General features: G+C 49.2%; 1 protein-coding gene across 2 annotated transcripts; it reads left to right on the plus strand.

Annotated features, from left to right (window-relative positions):
- Positions 1 to 466: 466 nt before the first annotated feature.
- Il17ra (interleukin 17 receptor A) lies at positions 467 to 21084 on the plus strand. 2 transcript variants are annotated; one of them, XM_021191346.2, is made up of 13 exons: positions 467 to 669; positions 9313 to 9337; positions 10139 to 10285; positions 10964 to 11076; positions 11474 to 11600; positions 12447 to 12494; positions 12674 to 12837; positions 14326 to 14409; positions 14842 to 14926; positions 15620 to 15631; positions 15822 to 15929; positions 17402 to 17443; positions 18397 to 21084. In XM_021191346.2, the coding sequence occupies exons 1-13, from the start codon at positions 532 to 534 to the stop codon at positions 19896 to 19898; spliced, it is 2595 nt and encodes an 864-aa protein (XP_021047005.1). In that variant the 5' UTR covers positions 467 to 531; the 3' UTR covers positions 19899 to 21084. The 2 variants fall into 2 exon arrangements, with proteins under 2 accessions (XP_021047005.1, XP_029391551.1); XM_029535691.1 differs by having other exon boundaries at positions 15828 to 15929.
- The last annotated feature ends 619 nt before the right edge of the window (positions 21085 to 21703 follow it).

The raw sequence follows: 21703 nt of genomic DNA on the forward strand, positions 1-21703 counted from the left end.
GATTCAACGCTGAAAGGGAGAAAATATAGTTTCATGGATTTGCCAATAAGACTTAAGCTACATGGTCCGGCCATCAAAAACTAGAAATTTGTAGAAAAAAATTATGAGCGTTACGACGAAATCAACGGAAGACTGAGTAAACAAACTCCCTGGAGTCCCGAGTCGGGAATTAGACTAAAATGACTAAATGGAGAAACAGATCAGTGTATGATGGCGAGGACAGTCATAGCTCCACAGCAAGCTGACAGCGGGGCTCGGCTGCTACAAAAACGGGCTCCTGTCTTAGCAGAAACCTCCAAGGTGAGCCAAAGAGGCCAAGAGCGCACCTGGGCCAAGGCGGGGGCGGGGCCAGAGGAAGGACAGCCCCACCCAAGCCCCGCCCCGAGCGGCCCGCCCTCGGGGGAGCCGGAAGCCGGACGGAGGAGGCCGTGCGAAGTCGACGAGCGCCAGTCCTCGGCTGGGAAAGCCCATCGCGGGCCCTCGCTGTCGAGCGGAGCCAGCGGCGAGCGCTCGGCGACCGGGCCGAGGGCCATGGCGACTTGGCGCCGCTGGCCACGGGTCGTCCCCGAGCCCGCGCTGGGATGGCTGCTTCTGCTGCTAAGCGCTCTGGCCCCGGGCCGCGCCTCCCCGCGCCTGCTCGACTTCCCGGCTCCGGTCTGCGCGCAGAAGGTGAGAGAAGCCGGGCTGAGCGAAGATGCCCGGGCCGTCGGGGGTGGTGCGGAGAACGGCGGAAGGTGGTGAAGAGGTGTCAGAGGGGCGGACGTCGGGAGGGCCGTCGGGAGTGCGAAGGGCTGTCAGAGGTGCGGAGAGCCGTCGCGAGTGCGAAGGGGCGGACGGCCCAGGCTCCGGCGGGCCCGGGGAGGCTGAAAGTCCGCCCTAGGGACTCGGAGGAGGTCCCGGGCATGGGCGCAGCGTGGAGGCGGCTGGCAGCGACTCCAGGAGTGGAGTCGCGGTGAGGGGGAGTTCTAGGGAAACTACGCGGGCGGGCGGCGGTGTCACTGGTAGCGCGAGGCGGGGTGACAATTCCGGCTGGGCCTCGGAATTGGAAGATGGAGGCACCAGAGGCTGGCAGCTCGGGATGGACAGGGACCTAAAGAAGGGGCCTTAGCGGGAGCTGAACCGACCTGGACTAGCCCCTAACTCCTTGCTCCCTGAGCAGTCACCCTCCAGCTCTCCCATGCTCAGGCGCCCCAGCCAGGCCCCGGGGGGTCCCCACAGGTTGGGTACTGCGGGCGAATCCAGTGCCCAGGGGAATCAAACAGGATGTGGGTTGAAAAAATACCGTCCATCCCATCTTTTTTTCACCACCACGTGTGTCCCAGAACCGAGCATGCTAAAATTGAGTTAACATGTGTGGAAGTCTGCCAGTTTGTTACTGCCAGGGAGGACCACCCCACCCCCACGCCCCGCTGAGCTCCTAGGAAACTGACACACCCCAGGCGGTTGAACCTTGCTTGCTGTTGAACCCTCTCATTTGTCAAAACAAAACATAACAAAAACCAATGAAGCTGTGCAAAACCTAGTGTCTGTTCTACACATAAACTTTCCTCCCTGTCTCCCTTCAACCCTTCTCTTCCTCCACTGGTTTTTCCAGCCCCTTCCCCTCCACTTCCACCGCTGACCCCAGGAACTGTGTCCAGTCGCTGAGTTGGAGGATATGAAACAAAAGAATAGTTCTTATCTAATTTTGTAGATTTACCAAAAGAGGGTGGAGAGAGGGTGACAATTTTTACTGGAAAAACCGTGTTTTTTAAAAAGTCTGAGGGCTGCTGGGAAATGTCATAGTGTTCCCTGTACTGGGAAAGTCAGAGTGACATCTTCAGACAGGGCCAAAGAGTCACAACATAGAGGATTGCTGTTTGTGTCTGGCTAGTCATTTGCCAAGGGCCTCACGATACAAGTAAACTGTAAGTAGAGAAAGGCGATGCCCGGGACTGCAGCGTCCAGGGTGAAGTTGTCTTGGATGTAGGAGCTGTCTTGCAAGAGTTCTTTGCACAATCGGTGTGTGCAGAATCCAGGGAGGAGAAATGACTCCCAGCTGGGCTGTTTCTCACTGAAAAGACATTTGAGCAGTTTTGTTCCAGGCCAGGAGCCTCAGAAACATTTTGCTTAAAGCGTTCAAAATCTCACTGGGGGAATGGTGCCTGGGCCAGTGTGCCTAGGTGAGGCAGGGTCAAGTGGAAGATGGGGACGTCTGTGGAACAGCAGAGAGAGATGGGTGGGAGCTGAGCCAAAAAGGCTGTGAGGTCTGTGGAGGTTCATCCAGACTCTCAGCTACGGTCCCTGCCATAAATCTTGGGGGTCTTTGGGGGTTTGGTTTGGGTTTAGTTTTTATTTATTTTGAGTTTTTGTTTGTTTGTTTGTTTGTTTTTGTTTTGTTTTGTTTTGTTTTCCAGACAGGGTTTCTCTGTGTAGCCCTGGTTGGCCTGGAACTCACTCTGTAGACCAGGCTGGGCTTCAAGTACCATGACCCAGTCACGGTTTTTATTTTTAACTTAGATTTTGTTTTTTTATTTTTTGTTTTTTTTTTGCTTGCTTGTTTGTTCTATGTGTGTTTTGCCTTCATATATGTATGTGTGTCACATGCATGCCTGGTGTTTGTGGAATTAAGAGGACATTGGATCTTCTGGAACTAGAATTACAGGAGGTTGTGAGCCACCATATGGACTCTCTGTAGGACAAGTGCTCTTCACTGCTAAGCCCCCCATCTTTCCAGCCCCTTAAAGGGGTTGTCTTTACTTGGAAAGCTGCTGGCGGCTACATTTCTCTGCAGCCTCCCTTCTGTCTTCTCTATTGCCTCACCCTCAACTGGGCTTCACAGGTTGACGGCTTCCATTTCTGTTGGCTTTGAAGTCCTTTTTAAAAGACGCTAGAGCTGTGGGTGTGGCTCAGTGGTCTCTGGGTTCCATTCCCAGAACTACACAGAAGAGAGACACTGCCCCCCAGCCCCACATACACACACACATCATCTATACTCATACACACACACACACACACATACATACCACATACACTATAAATACTCACTCACACACACACACACCACATACATCATACATACTCTCTCACACACACACATTTACACTCACACACAAATACACACACACCATATAAATACAAACACACACACTCTCTCTCTCTCTCTCTCACACACACACACACACACATACCACATACACCATACACACTCATTTATACACGTACATACATACACACTCACACATAACATCATATACATACAAACACACACACATACACCACACATACACACACTCACACACAAATACACACTCATACCATATACATATACACACAAACATACATCATTCACACATATTGACACACATCACACACTCACACACAAATACACCATACACACATACTCACACAAACCATATGTATACAAACACAATTACAACACATATTGACACACCAAACACACGCACATGGTTTTAGTGGACAAAGTATGCTTTATTTCCACCATGAGAGAGGACTGGATGAGAGAGGACAGCTCAAAGGGAACGGGCCATTTTCACTTGAAAACTGACTTAGAAGTCAGTGACTCCCCCCTGTGACTGGAAGGAAGGAGGCTTCAGAGAACCCGCTCTGTTTCTTGTTTCCTGCTGCAAGCACTAGGGGCTTGGTGAATGTGTGTGGCATGAAGTACAAAAACTAGAAGAAGATGGAAGGAAGGCCCCCTGTTTTCCAAGCAGTGGTAAGCTGAGGACATTGCATGTGTTTGGGCTGGCTGGAATTCGCACCTCAAACCCTGGATGACTGTAATGTCTTCCACAGAAACCAACCCTGAAGACACCAGAAGTGATTGTAGTTCCCGGAATGTTTTTTTGTTGGCCTGCCTAGGTAGGCTTCTTAGTTCCCCATTTACTGCCATTCTTGAGGAAGCCCTGTAAGCAGCACCTGGGAGCCCACCAGCGTGAATGCTCACACTGCTCACAGACAGGATATCTGTTACCATTGCTCACACTGCTCACAGACAGGATATCTGTTACCATTGCCAGGTCGTTTTCCTGAGTGCTTGCGGTTGGCTTGTGGTAGAATGACTGTTTGGCATCGCCCCTGTGTCTTGTGGTTGCCGGAAGCTGTGCTCAGCCCTTCCACTCTTCCCTAAGTTAAGAAGTTGTGTTCTGTGGGTGTTCCCCTGCTGGAATTTAGCATCAATTACCAACAAGCAGACCAGAGCCTGGTGCTCAGTCAGAAGACCTGGCCCCAGCCAAGCCTCCCCATCCCCTGTTCCACAGCCCTGTGTTTTCTCCTCCCAGGGTGTAGGGAGGGCCTCCTCATGGCTCTGTCTGTGGAGGCCTCAGGCAGGGTACACTGGGTGCTCCACCAGCGTTTATCAGGCAGTTGGCAATGTTTGCTCAATGCCCAGAGCTAAACACTTCTTCTTTTAATCACCCTGCTATGAGTACAGAGGAGAGGTCTGTGTGTTGTAAATATCCCTTTACTAGAGGCAGGGTAGCAGTGCTGGGCATGGTTCTGGAGCAAAGCAGGCTCACTGTAGCTCTGGAACCTGGAGCCACCTGGCTACTCTCCCTGTGCCACAGGTGTGACATGTTAGGTGTCGCCTAACAGTGGAGACATGTTCTAAGATGTGTCTTGGTAGGTGACCTAATCCCCGTGTGAACTTCACAGAGTACACATACGTGCACAGACCTGGATGGTGCTATCAGAGAGGTCTCTTGATGTAGCCAAAGATGTGGTAAACAGATATGTAAGACTGCTGCTAGCATTACAATTTAAAATATATGCTTTAAAAAGCGCAGTTCAGTAAGTATTAGCTGCTGTCATAATCTCTTCATCATTCTGAATATTCTCTGACTTCTCCAAGATGGCTAACAATGCCATTCATGAGGAGGTCAATGATATTCGTCTTGTTTGGTTGGTTTGGTTTGGTATTTTGAGAGGGTTTCTCTCTGTAGACCAGGCTGGCCTTGAACAGAGGGCCACTAGGGAGACACTGAAGTTTTTTGTTTTAAAGAGCATATCTTGCACTCACCTTTAATCCCAGCACTCAGTCTCTGAGTTTGAGGCCAGCCTGGTCTATAGAGTGAGCATCCAGCAGGGCTGTATATTGAGAGAATGAGTGTCCTTCTATTTGGGGGAAGGAGTGGATGGTTGGTGTTTGTGCCTGGGGCCGTGCAGGGCGAGCATGCTTGCATGTATGCTGTTGGGATTGAACCTGGGTCGTACATGTCCTTGAACACTTCCTAGTGACTTCTCCCTTAGTCCCAGGACCAGGGCTTCTGAAAGGATTAAGGAGACAGCTGGGGAGGAAATGATGGGCAGAACAAGATCTATATTAGTAGTGTCCAAAGATGATACCAAATGCATTTTATGTTAAGAAGATCACAGGGGCTGTTGGTGGTTCACTGGGTAAAGGTGCTGGCCTCCATACCTGACAACCTGAGTTCAGTCCCTGGGACCAACAGAGTGGAAGGAAAGAGCCAACTCCTGAAAGTTATCTCCCGACCTCCCTGTATGTGTGCCTATGTACAGCCACACACACAATAAATAAAAATGAAAAAAAAAGTTATAGGGACTGAGGGACTTTGTGGATAAACACTTGCTAAGCAAGCACGAAAGCCTGCGGTCAGTTCGGATTTCTACTGACCACAAGCCGGGTGTGGCAGCTGTGCCTATAACCCCAGTGTCAGAGGACAGAGACCAGTGGATCCTGAGGGCTCACTGGTTTCCAAATTCACTGAGAAACCTTGTCTCACAAGAGTAAGGTAGAGAAAGACCCTGTCTCACAAGACAAGGTGGAGGAGCTACGGGGGAGGCGCCTTGGCCTCAACGTCCGGCTTCCACACACTGCACACATGTGCATGTGCATACCCCAACATCAGTGCAAATCCTATATTGAAATTAAATTATAAGTAAAAATAAATAGGGGTGGAAGAGATAGCTCAGTGGTTAAGGATACTGGCTGCTCTTCCAGAGGACCAGCATTCAATTCCCAGCCACCATATCATGGCTCACAACTACTTATAATTCCAGTTTCAAGAGGTCCTACTTCCTTTTCTAACTTCTGCAGCTGGCATGCAAATGGCACACAGATACACATGCAGGCAGAACACCAGACAATGGCACACAGATACACATGCAGGCAGAACACCAGACACATAGAGTAATTTTTTTTAATTTTAAAGAAAAATATGTCTCTTCCCCAAATAATATTCTCTTTGCTTATCTCGTTTTTAAATTTTTTGTTTAGATTAATATCATAAACTTTCATCTTTAAATTCATTTTTAAATTTTATTTATTTACATCCCAAATGTTGCCCCTCAAAGATTTTTGTTGTTGTTGTTTTTTGATTATTTGTTTTGTTTTTTTTGTTTTTTTGTTTTTTTGTTTTTTTTTGGTTTTTCGAAACAGGGTTTCTCTGTGCAGTCCTAGCTGTCCTGGAACTCACTCTGTGGACCAGGCTGACCTTGAACTCAGAAATCCACCTGCCTCTGCCTCCCAAGTCAAAAAAATTTTTTTTAATATTTATTTATTTACTTAATGTATGTGAGTACACTGTCGCTGTCTTCAGACACACGAAGAGAGGACATTGGATCCCATTACAGATGGTTTTCAGCCACCATGTGGTTGCTGCCCCTCAAAGATTTATTAATTAATTTTGCATATGAGTGCTCTACCTGCATGCACACCTGCAAACCAGAAGAGGGCATCACATCCTATTACAGATGGTTGTAAGTCACAATGTGGTTGCTGGGAATTGAACTCAGGACCTCTGGAAGAGCAGACAGGGCTCTTAACTGCTGAGCCATCTCTCCAGGCCTTTAAATTTCTCTTTACCAAGTAATGTAGGGATTCCTTTTAAAAAAATTGTACTGGGATATTTAAACCAGCTCCCTGGTCACACTCAAGCCTACTCCCCAAAGGCAGACACTTATAATGGACTTGTTTGTTTCTTTTGACACCTACGTTTTTGCAGTGTGCCTTTTTACTTACCCCTGGTAAAAGAGGAAACATCACTTGCTCCAGATCTCTTCTTTCCCATTACGTTGGTAGCATGGTTTGATTTTCAGCTTCCTGTTGTTACAGCAAGGCAGCTGTTGTCTCTAGTGAGGCAAGAGATGCACTTTGATGAACATTTTTCTGGTAGTTACTCCCCTCTCCCCTTCACAGATGATCACACATCCAACTATCAACAAGCAAGACTGAAACTATAGTGCTTGAAGTATCAAGCTATTTTTGTCAGTTGTAGCAAGCTGTCAGCCAAGTGTTTCCAAACCCCTCCCACTTCCTCCTCTTGTCAGGATAGGTACCATCTTGCCCTGGATTTTAAGTAACTTCTGATGGGTAAGAGGGAGTTCCCCCAAATGGAGTATAGCTGCCTGTTGTTTCTGTGTTTCCAGTCTCAGGAGCAGTTTCTGTCCTCTGTGTCCCAGTTCACAGGTGTGCTGGATGGGAAGAGAGGAGCAGGCTTGTGGGACTTAATATCAGAACATGGTGTGCTGTGTGTTTGTCGGAGTGAGCAGAGACATCGAGATGGGTCTTGTTTTAAACCTGCTAGGAATATTTGGCAGGCTGTGATGTTAGCTCAGGGGCAGTGAAGGACAGTTAATCACAAAGAACTGGGAGACGTACATGAAGTCCGGACCCCAAGAGCATATGATCTGGTGTCCCAAACAGGTTGGAAGGACACAGATGAAATAGTAGAATCAGAATGGATCCTGGCATGACATCAGGACCATCCTGTCAACCAATGTCCATCCTAGACACAGTGCGGTACTGTGTCTTCCAGGCCTCGCCTCAGCTGCACATCAGCTTCACGGGATGGTGTGGGCCAGTCTGGGTAGTTCAGGCCTGGGAGTGGCAGAGCTGGAATCCCAGAGCTTCCTTGCTATCTTGCCAGCAGTGACTGTGGTCACTCCTTAGAGTCCCGGATTCCAGCTCTAGAGGATGTCCCCTATCACTTGTGACAGATATTGGCAGGGAGGTGGCTGTATGGGCAGTGTTGCCAGTGAACTATGCATCATGAGTCAGGGTTTCATGAACTGCATACTGACTAGGTCAGAGTTCTGTGGCATTTCCTAAATTGATGGCTAGTCTGAGAACACCAGCCCAGTGTTTACAGTGTTTGTGAAGCAGAAGTGAGAAGTGAAGGTCTGCTTCATCATCTCCCATATCTACTTCCTGCCCTGTGTCTTTACTCCTCTGGTTAGTTTAATTTCCAGTAACAGTGTGAAGTTGGTGTTAGACTATTTTTTTTTAAGATTTATAGATTTTTAAAAAAGATTTATTTATTTTATGTATATATGGGTACACTGTTAGCTGTACTGAGGTTGTGAGCCATCATGTGGTTGCTGAGAATTTGAATTCAGGACCTCTGCTCGCTCCGGTTGATCCCACTTGCTCTGGTTGGCCCAGCTCATTCCGGCCTAAAGATTTATTTATTTTTATATCTAAGTACACTATCAATGTCTTCAGACACACCAGAAGAAGGCGTCAGATATTATAGATGGTTGTGAGTAGCCATGTGGTTACTGGGATTTGAACTCAGGACCTTCAGAAGAGCAGTTAGTGCTCTTAATCACTGAGCCATCTCTCTAGCCCAACTACTCTGATTTTATGTTGAAGAAATTGAGGCTTTGAGTAAAGTGACTCAACCAGGGCGCTCTCTGTGTGTGTGTGGGGGGGCGTATGTGTGGTATTGCTGTGTGTGTGTGTGGTATGTGGGGGGGAGGGGGCGCCCAGAACAGTTATTTAAACTTTTCCTAACAAGTTTATAAATTTGATGCTTCACCTCTTAGGAAAATTAGAAACCTTGGAATTTAAGACCTTCTTTTCCAGATCCCCCTCTCTGCTTTGTTCTGGTTTTGTAGTTGGTTTTTGTTTTTATTATTATTTCTTTTTATTGTTTCAATTCCCAGCCTATAACAGTTACTCAAAAAGCCTCCAGGTCTAGCCTTGCTTGGCAACATATGCCTTTAGTCCCAGCACTCAGGGTAGTAGAGACAGTTGTTTTCTGTGAGTTCTAGGTCAGCCAAGCCTAGGATATACTGTGAGACCCTGTCCCCCAAAGAAGCCCCCTCTCCAAAGATAAAAAGCCTCCAGTTCTGTTTGCTGTCTGCCCACACTCACCTCCTTACTGGACAAAGAGGGGAAAAGGTGCAGAAGACTTTTGGCTACTTGGCAGCAGAGCAGCTCCCAAAAGTGAGCTGGGAGGGAGACAGGTGCTGTGTGACTGCTCTCAGGGCCTACGGGGGTGGGGGTGGGGGCGGGCGGCCTGGGAGCCTGGCCTTGCTCATCTGTAATCAACACTTCCTTTCTTCCCACAGGGGCTGAGTTGCAGAGTCAAGAATAGTAAGTTGTCTTTTTTGTTCCACTTATTGCCACGGTTAATACAGTGAGGGCCTCCCGCTGACTTCACAGGACAGCCTCCTGTGTGCTGTGCTCTGGATGGGGTTGTCACCATCAGCTGGGCCATCTTGGTTGTAGGCATCTGTGCTCCATGAGGAAAACCTTCATTCATTATGCAAAATGCAGTCATTACCCCCGCTGCCATCTGGGTTTTGGATGTTGCCAGGGGTGGTACCCTAGTGCATCTAACTATGCCTGTCCCTTTCAGCTTGTCACAGGATCAGTGGTGCTGGCTTTGCTTGGGTTTTTTTGTTGTTGTTGTTGGTTTATTTGTTTGTTTGCCCATTTGGATTTTGTCTGTGAGAAGATTTTTCCTATGCTGGGTATAGAACCCATTCTCTCAGTCGGAATGGACAAACTCACCTCTGAGCCACAATCCCAGCCCCTGGTTTTGTTGTAAGGATGAGGCACATACTTCAAGTGTCAGTGCTAATTAGGAGCCATGACAAATAAAATACAGAAGCTCTGGCTGCTGCCTCTCCCTCCCGTGCCGAATTCCCAATGGCTGCCTCTTTTCAAAACCCTCCCCCCACCCCCCAATGTTCTTTGTAGGCAGAGCTTTGGGAGCATCCCAGACCAGCCTTAGAAAAGAGCAGGCTGGGCCGAGAGCTTGCCAGGCCACAGCTGGAAGGTTGAGAACAGCTGCAGACCTTGAGCCATGCTGAAACTCATAGCAGGTCTCTGGACCCTCTAATCAGATCTTAGGGTCTTGACTGCAGGTCTGATAGTTGTTCTCCTCGACAGGTACTTGCCTGGATGACAGCTGGATCCACCCCAAAAACCTGACCCCGTCTTCCCCGAAAAACATCTATGTCAATGTGAGCATTTCCTCTACCCAGCATGGAGAATTAGTGCCTGTGTTGCATGTTGAGTGGACCCTGCAGACAGATGGTGAGTGACCACATCTGCCAGCGCCTGGGTTTGCCCTGGGGAGGAGACCACTGCTGGCTTCTGTTTGGTACTGGAAGGCTCCATTGTTTACACAGCGAGAACTTTTCCAGTGTTAGATGTGTGCCTACAGAGTGTCTCCTGTTCACACTGTCTTTATGAAAGGCCTTCCCTTGCATCAACCTTTTATTACACAGGAAGAAAAAGGAAAGTGGTTAATTTTACAAATAATTCCAAATATTTGGTAGAAAAAAATGGTAGCGGTTTTCTCGATGATTTTCTCTTGGCTTAGGAGCCAGAACTTTTCAAAACACATTCCAGACCTCCTTAGGGATGATTAGCTGCAGAATTTGTGAACACAACCAGCCCCAGACCTGTGAAGGGGCAACAGTAGGTGCTTTGTGTGTCCCTAGCCGGTGCTCTCGATGCCTCCAGCAGCCTCTGGGAGGGTGAGCGGAGCTGCTGTTAGCACTGTGCCCTGTGGCCAGGGCTCTGACCACATGGTTGCAGAGTCTTTGCTGTTTCCTGCTATAGACTGTCCCTTGTCCCACTAGGAGGTACTTTCTGCAAGGCCTAGGAGGGGGGAAGTGGGGAGTTAGGTAACAGGGTAGATGGGGAAGAGACACACCCTAGCAGGGGGTTGGTCTGCATCTGTGTTCCCCTTTCCTTCCTGGCCTGCAGCCAGTATCCTGTACCTCGAGGGTGCAGAGCTGTCTGTCCTGCAGCTGAACACCAATGAGCGGCTGTGTGTCAAGTTCCAGTTTCTTTCCATGCTGCAGCATCATCATAAGCGGGTAAGATGACAGACTCACTGGACTGTGTTCCTAAGTGACATCAGTACAGGCTTCTTGTCCCAAAGGCACACCTAACTGAAAGGGTGAGTTCAAGATGGTGGCCTGCTATGAGCCATAGTGAGGGACGGAGCCCGTACACATGCTTCTTATTCCTCCCACTTGATCAAGGCACTCGATAAGGCTGGTGCATGTGTGTGCATATGTGAATGGCATGGCCATCTACTGGTAGAATTTTTAAACAGACAGAAAGGACAAAGATAGCATTCCTCTAATGTAACATTCTGTGGTTATCCTTTTGTTTGTTTGCTTGTTGGCTGATGAGGAGGTGTGGCACTGGGACTTTGCCCACAGTGGATGAGGGCGTTGTATGACCCATTCCATTGCCTCTCTTCCTCAGTGGCGGTTTTCCTTCAGCCACTTTGTGGTAGATCCTGGCCAGGAGTATGAAGTGACTGTTCACCACCTGCCAAAGCCCATCCCTGACGGGGACCCAAACCACAAATCCAAGATCATCTTTGTGCCTGGTAAGCGCCCTTCTAAGCATCCACTTGGTACAAGCAGCAGGGGTTCAGACGGCAGACTAACTCTGCTCCACAGTGGCTGCAGATCCAGGGGCTGGTGGGCCTCCAACTGAGGCCAAAGCCTTTATGTCTTGAAGGCAATTTGTCTTCTGTTGCATGGAGAGACCCCAGAGTGTGTTGGCAACTAGATTCCCTCCACCTGTGCAGAAAAGTAGCTTCCATCCCAAGTGCTCAGTGGCAAGGTGCCTGTCTGGGTTTGATCCACAGTTTTACAGAAAAAAAGAAAAGAAAATGAATGAATGAATAAATGCTGACCCTTGCTGCCTACCCAGGGCTCCTGAGTGAGAACCTAGTAGTGAGTAGGCGGGAGTCAGAGAGGCTGCAGTGGAGGGCAGAAGGGCTTCTGAAGTATAAAAGGCAAGGCAGGGGCTACTCTTGTTAAAGATGGCAGTGACTCCTCACTCTCTCTGTATATATGGGAGAAAATTGGAGTAAACCAGGAACTTCTGTTTACATGAAGCAGAACAGGCTGTGAAGGTGTATCATGTATCATGGAACAGACTCCTCAGATGCATAACAGTCTTGCACTACCCCCCCCCCCAGCCCTTTGTAAAAAATCTGGAAAAACAGGCTGGGTATGATGGCTCACACATTTAATCCCAGCACTTGGGAGGCAGCAGGTGAATCCTTGTGAGTTCGAGGTCAGCCTGGTCTCTAGTGATTTCCGGGACAGCCAGGGCTATGTAGAGCGACCCTGTCTCAGAAAACTAAACAAAAGCACCAAAGGCTGCAAGAACGAGTTTCCTAAAGGCAGACACTTACCGACTTCTCTTTTATTGGGGCTGGTAGACTGTGAGGACACCGAGATGAAGAGGACGACATCATGCGTGAGCTCAGGTAACTGGCTGGCCTAGGAGACCTTGACCTGGGCACTACTGTAATTCGAACTTAACATTAACTTGCACTTATTAAAGCTGGGTATTTGTACAATTGTACACATACTGGCCCATATCACACATGCCCACATAGACACATGTACCTCCCCTCACTTCCAACCTGCATTGCGCCCTTGGCAGGCAGCCTTTGGGATCCCAACATCACTGTGGAGACCTTGGACACACAGCATCTGCGAGTGGACTTCACCCTGTGGAATGAATCCACCCCCTACCAGGTCCTGCTGGAAAGTTTCCTGGACTCAGAGAACCACAGCTGCTTTGATGACATTAAACAAATATCTGCGGTACTTGTATTTCATGCCCTCTCAGACATAGATTAAAATACCTCTCAAATCCTTCACCTTCCTCCATACTGGTCCTAGCTCACCCTGTTGCTAGAGCCCAACCTAGACTCAGGTACACTTGGTGGCTGTCTTTCCCTCTCAGGAAGTAGAGTGCTCTGTTTATGAACATAGGTAAAATGGTTGAGGGAGCATCAGACTGTAAATCTAAATACAGAAGTCTAAATCTCCAAGTGAAGTTCATATTGAATTGCAAAGTGAAAGAAGTGGAATCAAAGTCTCTCGAGAGCCTTCTTCCCGTCTCCTCCCGGGAGGGAGAAGTAGATTTAAGCTACTCATAAGACGTGTAGTTGTTGAGTTCAAGGCCAGCCTGGTCCACAGAGTGAGTTCCAGGACAGCCAGGGCTACGCAGAGAAACCCTGTCTCGAAAAAACAAGCAAACAAACAAAAAAAGATATGTAGTTGTTAACTAAAATTTTATTTTATCCCATCAATTTAGTAGGAATTTGGTTTAATAAACTCAGTTGATTTGCATTCAGTAGATGCAAGGTAAAGTTTTGCAGTCCTTAAATAACATAAATTAAACTTAAAGTCTGTTTATGCCTTTGAAGGCCTTGGGCAAATCGCGTTGTAAACTTGAGGTTAAGGGAACTAAATACTGGGGCAGTGAGAGGGTCAAGTGGCAAGAATCAAAGCTCTGGCACTTTGTTTTCGGAGGCAGAGTTTCTCTGTGTAGCCCTGGCTGTTCTAGAACTCCCTCTGTAAAGCAGGCTGGCCTGGAACTCATCTGCCACTGCCTCCTGAGAGCTGTGTGTGCCACCTCACACAGCTAAGTTTTGTTCCTTTTTATTTTTTCCTGGTAGCTGTCTGCTTTGCTACTTTCCATGTTTCCCTGATAGTTGCCTGTCCTGTTACTTTTATGTTCCCTGATAGTTGCCTGTCCTGTTACTTTTATGTTTCCCTGATAGTTGCCTGTCCTGTTACTTTTATGTTTCCTGATAGTTCTCTGTTTTGAGGTCATCTCATCTATTACTGACTCCTCAGTTAGTATCCCCCCTCTCTGTCCCACCCACATTCCCCTCACCCCATCCAGCCCATGGTCTCTACACCTCCACAGTCTTGCCTGGTCTCTCTTTCTTTGGCTGTGTTTATTCTTTCTCAAAACTTATTTTGAAATTTAAAAATAAGTGAAGGCATTTATTTAAGGAGTAGATGAAGCCAGGTGAGAGCAGAAAGACTGCTGTGCATCCTGTACCCCTGCCGCAGGCCCCAGCAGCCAGAGCAAAGAGGGGAATGCCCAGTACTAAATATGCTTATAAGTTCATGTCGGGCTAGTCACTCTGCTGAAATATCAGTTTTTCTGGACCAGAAATCAGGAACCCATTTCTCCCTCTGGCAGTTATTAGGGAGGCACTGGTCCACAGAAGGTCACTTTCGCAGCAGACACCGCCAGGGTCTTACTCAGCTAGCTTCTTCCACCTCTCTCTCCAGCCCAGGCAAGAGGAATTCCACCAGCGAGCTAATATCACATTCGCTCTAAGCAAGCTTCACTGGTGTTGCCACCACCGCGTGCAGGTGAGTCGTCAGAGTGGTGGGAGAGCATGTGCAGGTAGCCTTCCATTCAGAGGGGTAACAGGGACAAGGCAGGCATTGGGGAGCTCCAGCCACTACTGCTAGGAGCCTCTGGCTCACAGCACCTTCCTGCCTTTCTCCTGCTGGTCCTCCCAGCCTGGTAGGGGCTTTACCCTCTGGTGTGGGTGGGAGACCTTATTGAAAACTAAGGCGGGAAGATGGGTTGAGATAGAGTCTTACTGTGTTTCCCAGGCTGGCCTGAGGAGACTACCTTGGCTTGCCAGCAGCTGGATGTAGGTGCACACCCCCACATGCTGTTCAACAGTGGTGTGGAGATCTGAGCCTGGCCACGCAGGGTCTGGCACTCACAGATTGCTTCTTTTGCCATGAGGGTATGTGTTGGCATCTTCTCCACTTTTCTGCCCCCCCCCCCAGGTCCAGCCCTTCTTCAGCAGCTGCCTAAATGACTGTTTGAGACACGCTGTGACTGTGCCCTGCCCAGGAATCTCAAAGACCACAGGTAGGGAGGAGTCGTTCTTGGTGTGTGTGGGGTAAGATGCTATCCACTGAGGAGGAGCTCTGACCGTGGGGAGAAGGAGGATTAGCTTAGAGCTGCTGGTACCCACGGTGGAGTGCAGATGACACCCCTGTGTTCCCTCTTCGATGCCTTTCACTGGCTCTGCACCCGAAGGCAGAGGACTTAACCTTTCTTATCAACTGTTTCCTTGGCCAAAAAATGAGATGGCTATTCTCAGAGAGTTAGGACTATGTACCATGGAAGTACTTTAACATGCCAAATTCAAATATGAGAAAAATTGAGGTGCAGATATTAATTTTCCCATGTTCACATACCAAAGTCATAACCCCAGGTTCCTACTTGAGCTTGTAGGGGTTGGCAGCCACATGTCCCTGGCTCTCTGCTTCTGCCACATGCAGCTCAGACAGGGGCCAATGTGATACTGTGGTAGAAGGAGCCCTGGCCCCTTGGGAAGAGTAGAGTCTCTTAGAGCTGGAGCTGAAGGGGCTCCATGGAGAAGGCTACACCAAGTAGCTATGCTCTGTCTGCAGAGTAAGGTTGTCATCGGTATCTAATGGATGGTGGTCATCAGTAGGCATCTCTGATAGGTTAAGGCCATTGGTGGGCATTTGTGACTTAGATGATTGCTCATCATTAAGACTAACCCTGTCCCTGTTTCCTTTTGTTCTATTACAGTTCCCAAGCCAGGTAAGTCCTTCTTTCAGTCAAGGTCATTCCCAAGGAACCACATGAGGTCCCACTTGATCCCTGGGCCAGCCCAGAAGGCATACTGCATCCACAGCTAGCCAGAGGGTGACATTATCAGTGTAGCCTGGTACAGGCCATAGCCTGGGCTGGGGGTGTGGGGCCCCTGCCCAGACTCACTGTGCTCTGTTAGTTACAGACTACATTCCCCTCTGGGTGTATGGCCTCATCACACTCATCGCCATTCTGCTGGTGGGATCCGTCATCGTGCTGATCATCTGTATGACCTGGAGGCTTTCTGGTAAGGAGTACGCCATTGCTGTGGTGAGGATTAAAGGAAGTGGTGAACAAGAATTCTTTCCTCAGAGCCAGGTGCATGGTGTTTGCTCAAGGCTGTACACTACAGTGGTATTTTTTGTTAAAGTTAGTATTTCTAAAGTTAACAGGTTGGAAGGACCGAGTGTGGAATTTCCCTGCATCAGCATGATCAGTCAAATAGCAGCCTACACAACTTCATCCCCAAGCCCCAGCCTTTGCCTCTGAGGTCAAAGAGGAATCTGAGGGACAGCAGGGTGTGGCTGAAAGGCTCAGACCCTGAGCTCACAAGGGAAGACCCTCACTCTCCATCAGCTTTGTAGTCACAGGAGACCTAATTTTAGATTCCATTTCCTTTTCCGTAAAAGAGGATACTCGGGCCTCCAAGAGCCTAGAGTAACTGTGTTCATCCTCTGCCTGCTCCTCCCCTGGCTGAGTTTCGACAGGGAGAGGTGTATTGCCTAGGCTTTCCCTGTCCTGTGATAGAATGGATCTTTGGTCCTCTGGGAAACCTGCTTCCACACTTGCTGATGTTCATCCAGATCATGGTTTATCTTGAATTGTGGGGTCCACAGATTCTGGAGAGGGTCACATGACATTCCATGCTGATGTTGAAGCGTGTCCAGCTGCTATTACATTTTCTACTGCTTCCTCGAGTGTCCACCACAGGGAAGAGAAAAGGAGAAAACTCACTCACTAGTCATTGGAGTATCTTTGACAGTTCTGGGCAAAGGCCCAAAGAACGGGGACTGAAATTAAGAGTCTAAATCACTTCTTTAGGAACTGAGATGTAACTCAGGAGTAGAGCACTTGCCCAATATGCCCAAGGCCCTGGTTTCCCTCCCTGGACCACAAAGAAATCATCCTCCCAGTCACTGTCATCCAAGGAGAGCGATTACTTAAGAGCCTAGTTCCCTTTCTTTACCTCAAGGACACCAGGAGGAAGTGTCGAAAGGTCCTGGGGCTGCTGCAGTCAGGCAGTGTTGTAAGATGTCTGCTTCCTGCATGGACTGCCCTTCCCTCCAGTGGGGTCTGCTCAGAGAGGCTTGAGTAGAGGACTGCAGAAAGGGGCCAGGGAGTTCACCCCAGCTCAGGTCTGTGGCTCCCACCCTGGAGAATGCCACAGAAGAATCCAGACCCCAGCTGACTGAAGGGCCCAGCACTTCCCACATAACCTTGAGAATGTCCCTCCATAGCCTCACTCCTCAGAAACAATGAAGTGTCCGAGGCATTAGTCCCTGTTCACCTAGCTTACTGGAACAGCTGACCAGGGCTCACACCTACACAGCCATATGACCTGGTCTCTGCAGAGGCCCAGAAATGTCTAGTGGTCACTGGCCGGGGTTGCTCCCCTTGTCCACCTGTGTCATTAAGCAGCCATCCATCAGACGCCTGTGAGCCAGTCAGTCTTTGTTTCTCTTTGGAATAAGCCACTCAATAGATTTCTTTTCCTTGCAGGTACTGATCAAGAGAAACATGGTGATGACTCCAAAATCAATGGTCAGTGGCGCATGCTCTGTGGGGGTCTGCCTGCTTTCTGAAGCCTGCTGGGTTCCTGGGGTAGATGGATCTGTTGTGTCTCTGGTCAAACTCCTGGGTCCTTTCAGAAGGCCCTATCTTTACTTAGAACACAAGGCTCCACCTCGTGCAGAGGGCTTTGGAATACTCTAAACATCCTTCTTTTAATTGCTTAGACAAAGAAGAGAAGGTAAACAGTTTTCAGGGAGAACCCTTCCTGAATGGGCATTTCTCTTCTGTGGACATTGTACCTTTAATTCTTCTGATTTATTTTGATTTATGAGGTCTCACTATGCAGCCTTGGCTGGCCTGCAACTTTCTATGTAGATCAGGTGTAGAGAACTCCTGCCTCTGCCTCCCGAGTGCTGGGATTAAAGGGGTGCGCCACTATGTCTGGCTTTCTACCCCTTTTTCATTTATAATGATGAAAATATCAGCCAATGACCAGCTGGCATTGTGTGGAGGAAAGTGGTGGCAGAAAGGAGGGAGGGAGATTGGTTCCTGTTCACACAGGGCCCTCACTGCCTCCTCATATATCACGAGGCAATGTAGCAGCATCTGGTCTACCAGAAGGCTGTTTGTGGAAGATAGAAAGTCAGACTCTGCCTTCAATGCAGGTAGTTCATAGGCTGACTCTAGAGCAGTGGTTCTCAACCTTCCTAATGCTGTGACCCTTTAATGCAGTTCCTCCTAATGTGGTGACCCCATCCATAAAATTATGTTTGTTGCTACTTCATAATTATAACTTTGCTACTGTTACATAGCATTTGTGCTGTTATTCATGACATAAATATCTGATATGCAGGCTATCTGACATACAATCCTGTGAAAGGGTCGTTCAACCCTCAAAGGGTTAAGAACCGCTACTCTAGAGAGTGATGCTCAGGGCCAGTCCTGGGCATGAGGATCAGCACATGTTTCTTTGTCTCTTACAGGCATCTTGCCCGTAGCAGACCTGACTCCCCCACCCCTGAAGCCCAGGAAGGTCTGGATCGTCTACTCGGCCGACCACCCCCTCTATGTGGAGGTGGTCCTAAAGTTCGCCCAGTTCCTGATCACTGCCTGTGGCACTGAAGTAGCCCTTGACCTCCTGGAAGAGCAGGTTATCTCTGAGGTGGGGGTCATGACCTGGGTGAGCCGACAGAAGCAGGAGATGGTGGAGAGCAACTCCAAAATCATCATCCTGTGTTCCCGAGGCACCCAAGCAAAGTGGAAAGCTATTTTGGGTTGGTCTGAGCCTGCTGTCCAGCTACGGTGCGACCACTGGAAGCCTGCTGGGGACCTTTTCACGGCAGCCATGAACATGATCCTGCCAGACTTCAAAAGGCCAGCCTGCTTCGGCACCTACGTGATTTGCTACTTCAGTGGCATCTGCAGCGAGAGGGATGTCCCCGACCTCTTCAACATCACCTCCAGGTACCCACTCATGGACAGATTTGAGGAGGTTTACTTCCGGATCCAAGACCTGGAGATGTTTGAACCTGGCCGCATGCACCATGTCAGAGAGCTCACAGGGGACAATTACCTGCAGAGCCCTAGTGGCCGGCAGCTCAAGGAGGCTGTGGTTAGGTTCCAGGAGTGGCAAACCCAGTGCCCCGACTGGTTTGAGCGTGAGAACCTCTGCTTAGCTGATGGCCAAGATCTTCCATCCCTGGATGAAGAAGTGTTTGAAGACCCACTGCTGCCACCAGGGGGAGGAATTGTCAAACAGAAGCCCCTGGTGCGGGAACTCCCATCTGAAGGCTGCCTTGTGGTAGATGTCTGTGTCAGGGAGGGAGAAAGTGGAATGGCAAAGCTGGACCCTAAGCTGCAGTCACAGAGAGAGCTAGTGGCTCAGACCCTCCAAAGCACGGTGCTGCTAGCAGAACAGGTCCCTGCAGCTCACGTGGTGGAGCCTCTCCACCTCCCAGACGGCAGTGGAACAGCTGCCCAGCTGACCATGACGGAGGACAGCGAGGCTTGCCCGCTGCTGGGGGTCCAGAGGAACAGCATCCTTTGTCTCCCCGTGAACTCGGATGACTTGCCTCTCTGTAGCACTCCAATGATGTCACCTGACCACCTCCAAGGTGATGCAAGAGAGCAGCTAGAAAGCCTAATGCTCTCGGTGCTGCAGCAGAGCCTGAGCGGGCAGCCTCTGGAGAGCTGGCCGAGGCCTGAGGTGGTCCTCAAGGACTGCACACCCTCTGAGGAGGAGCAGCGGCAGTCGGTACAGTCAGACCAGGGCTACATCTCCAGAAGCTCCCCGCAGCCCCCCGACTGGCTCACAGAGGAGGAAGAGCTAGGACTGGGTGAGCCCGTTGAGTCTCTCTCTCCTGAGGAACTACAGAGCCTGAGGAACCTCCAGAGGCAGCTTTTCTTCTGGGAGCTTGAGAAGAACCCTGGCTGGAACAGCTTGGAGCCACAGAGACCCACCACAGAAGAGCAGGCTCCCTCCTAGGCCTCCTGAGCCTGCTACTTAAGAGGATGTATGTTGTACTGTGTGTGTGTGTGTGTGTGTGTGTGTGTGTGTAGTGCCCGGCTTGGAGATGTGGACATCTGAGTCTGACATAGTGTTGTATACCTGAAGTTCTAGCACTTGGAGACTGAGACTTGATGATCTCCTGAACCCAGGGGTTCAGGGCCAGTGTGAAAACATAGCAAGACCTCAGAAAAATAAATGCAGAAATCTTGGTTCTGATCCCTAAACACCCACCTTTACCTGATATGAACATCTGGCCGTCTTTGCACAAGAATCCACAGCCTGTTCCCAGAGCTCATAGCCAAGTGTTGCTCATTCCTTGAACATTTATTCTGTGCCTACTATTCATCAGACATTTGGAATTCAAAAACAAGTTCCATGACACAGCCTTGACCACTAAGAAGCTTAAAGTTCAGTAAGGATGTAAAATTAGCCAGGATGAATAGAGGACTGCTGCCCTGCCTGCAGAAGAACCTGGGAGCCTGGGGGTGGCGTCTGGGCAAGAGGGGAGCTCCTTTCCTAGGAGGGGAGTGGCCTGTGGATTGAGTATTAGGAAGGAGCCAGAGTTCAGGGTGGAGAGAGCGGTGGCGCTAAGGTGGGAGCAGCCGGGGACCCCTTTCAGGAGTGGATCTGTTGCCCAGCGGGGGAGGAAACTTCATGCCAAATATACCCAGAAGTCTTCTCAGATGAGCTTTTTAGAAAGAGTCGGTATAGAAATGGGTGATGCAAAACTTGAGAAGCAGGAAGAGGCGTGTGAAATCCTGTGCTCTCTCAAGTGCTGGCTGCCAGTCCGTGGGAGGGCTGCAGCATGTGATTCTTTGTGGGCTGCAGTCACACAGATCCCTGGAGGTTGGGAGTCTAAGATTCCCGAGCTTTACCTCAGGGTACAGTGAGGGAGTTGAGAAAGATGTGAGGGTAGTGGGAATAGGGGCATGGCATGACAGGAGAAATTGGGAGGCCCTCCAAGGTCAGAGGAAAGTATGTCACTGTATAACTAAGGTATGAGAGGTTGTTTAAAGTAGCTCCAGGGCGCCCTCTTGGGGCAGATAGCAGCCTTGCGGCTTAGGTTTTAGAGGATGCACAGGTCTGCGCACTGCCAGTTGTCTAGACTTCGATGAGAAAAGGACCATGAAATGCTGTGGGAAGCTCGAATTCAGTGGTTGTATGTGTGCGCATGTGTGTGCAGTAATAAAGACTTAATAAAGTTGCTGTATTGGTAAGAATTCATAGTTGTTATTGAATCACCTCTTACCATAGGTCAAGATGTTCCTACTTTTTAAGCTGTTACAGACACATCTTGCCTAGCATTAGCAAGCCCTTGAGGTTCCAAGTCTCAGACAGCGTGTGGCCTATATTCAGCCCAGCAGCAGCCAAGTGTGAGAGAGAAAGCCCCTCCCACCCACCAGCCTTTCCCAGCTCTGTTTCTTCAGAAATTCAGGCAAGGGTCCTTGGGTCTAGACACCTGTCAAGCCTATGGCATCTGCCACCCCAGCTTCAGATAGGAACTTAAAAGTAAGTTCTCCCAGCAGCAAATCAGCCCCACATCAGCCCAGAATTGCTCTCCACCATGTCCTACTCCACTCAGGGCTCACAACCCTCAGCTTCTAGCTGTTGCCATTAGAGCGTATCAGTACTGGTTCTTCTGCATGATTTCTTTCTCCTGAGGTCTTATAGAGACATCCATACATCGTACAGTTCACAACTGCTCCTTTGCAGCTGAGTGGTGTGGCATATTCAGAGTTCAGTGACAAGCAGTGTAATGGACTTTAGAACACTCGTATACC

This window comes from Mus pahari, chromosome 2, assembly GCF_900095145.1.
Source record: "Mus pahari chromosome 2, PAHARI_EIJ_v1.1, whole genome shotgun sequence".
NCBI classification, from domain to species: Eukaryota; Metazoa; Chordata; class Mammalia; order Rodentia; family Muridae; genus Mus; species Mus pahari.

Bases quoted from the DNA above. Each gene is read 5' to 3' on its own strand.
- Il17ra (XM_021191346.2), top strand. From the start codon at position 532: ATGGCGACTTGGCGCCGCTGGCCACGGGTCGTCCCCGAGCCCGCGCTG. The intron at 670-9,312 runs GTGAGAGAAGCC...TTCTTCCCACAG, and splicing joins CTCCGGTCTGCGCGCAGAAG to GGGCTGAGTTGCAGAGTCAA. The intron at 12,838-14,325 runs GTACTTGTATTT...CTCTCTCTCCAG, and splicing joins ACATTAAACAAATATCTGCG to CCCAGGCAAGAGGAATTCCA.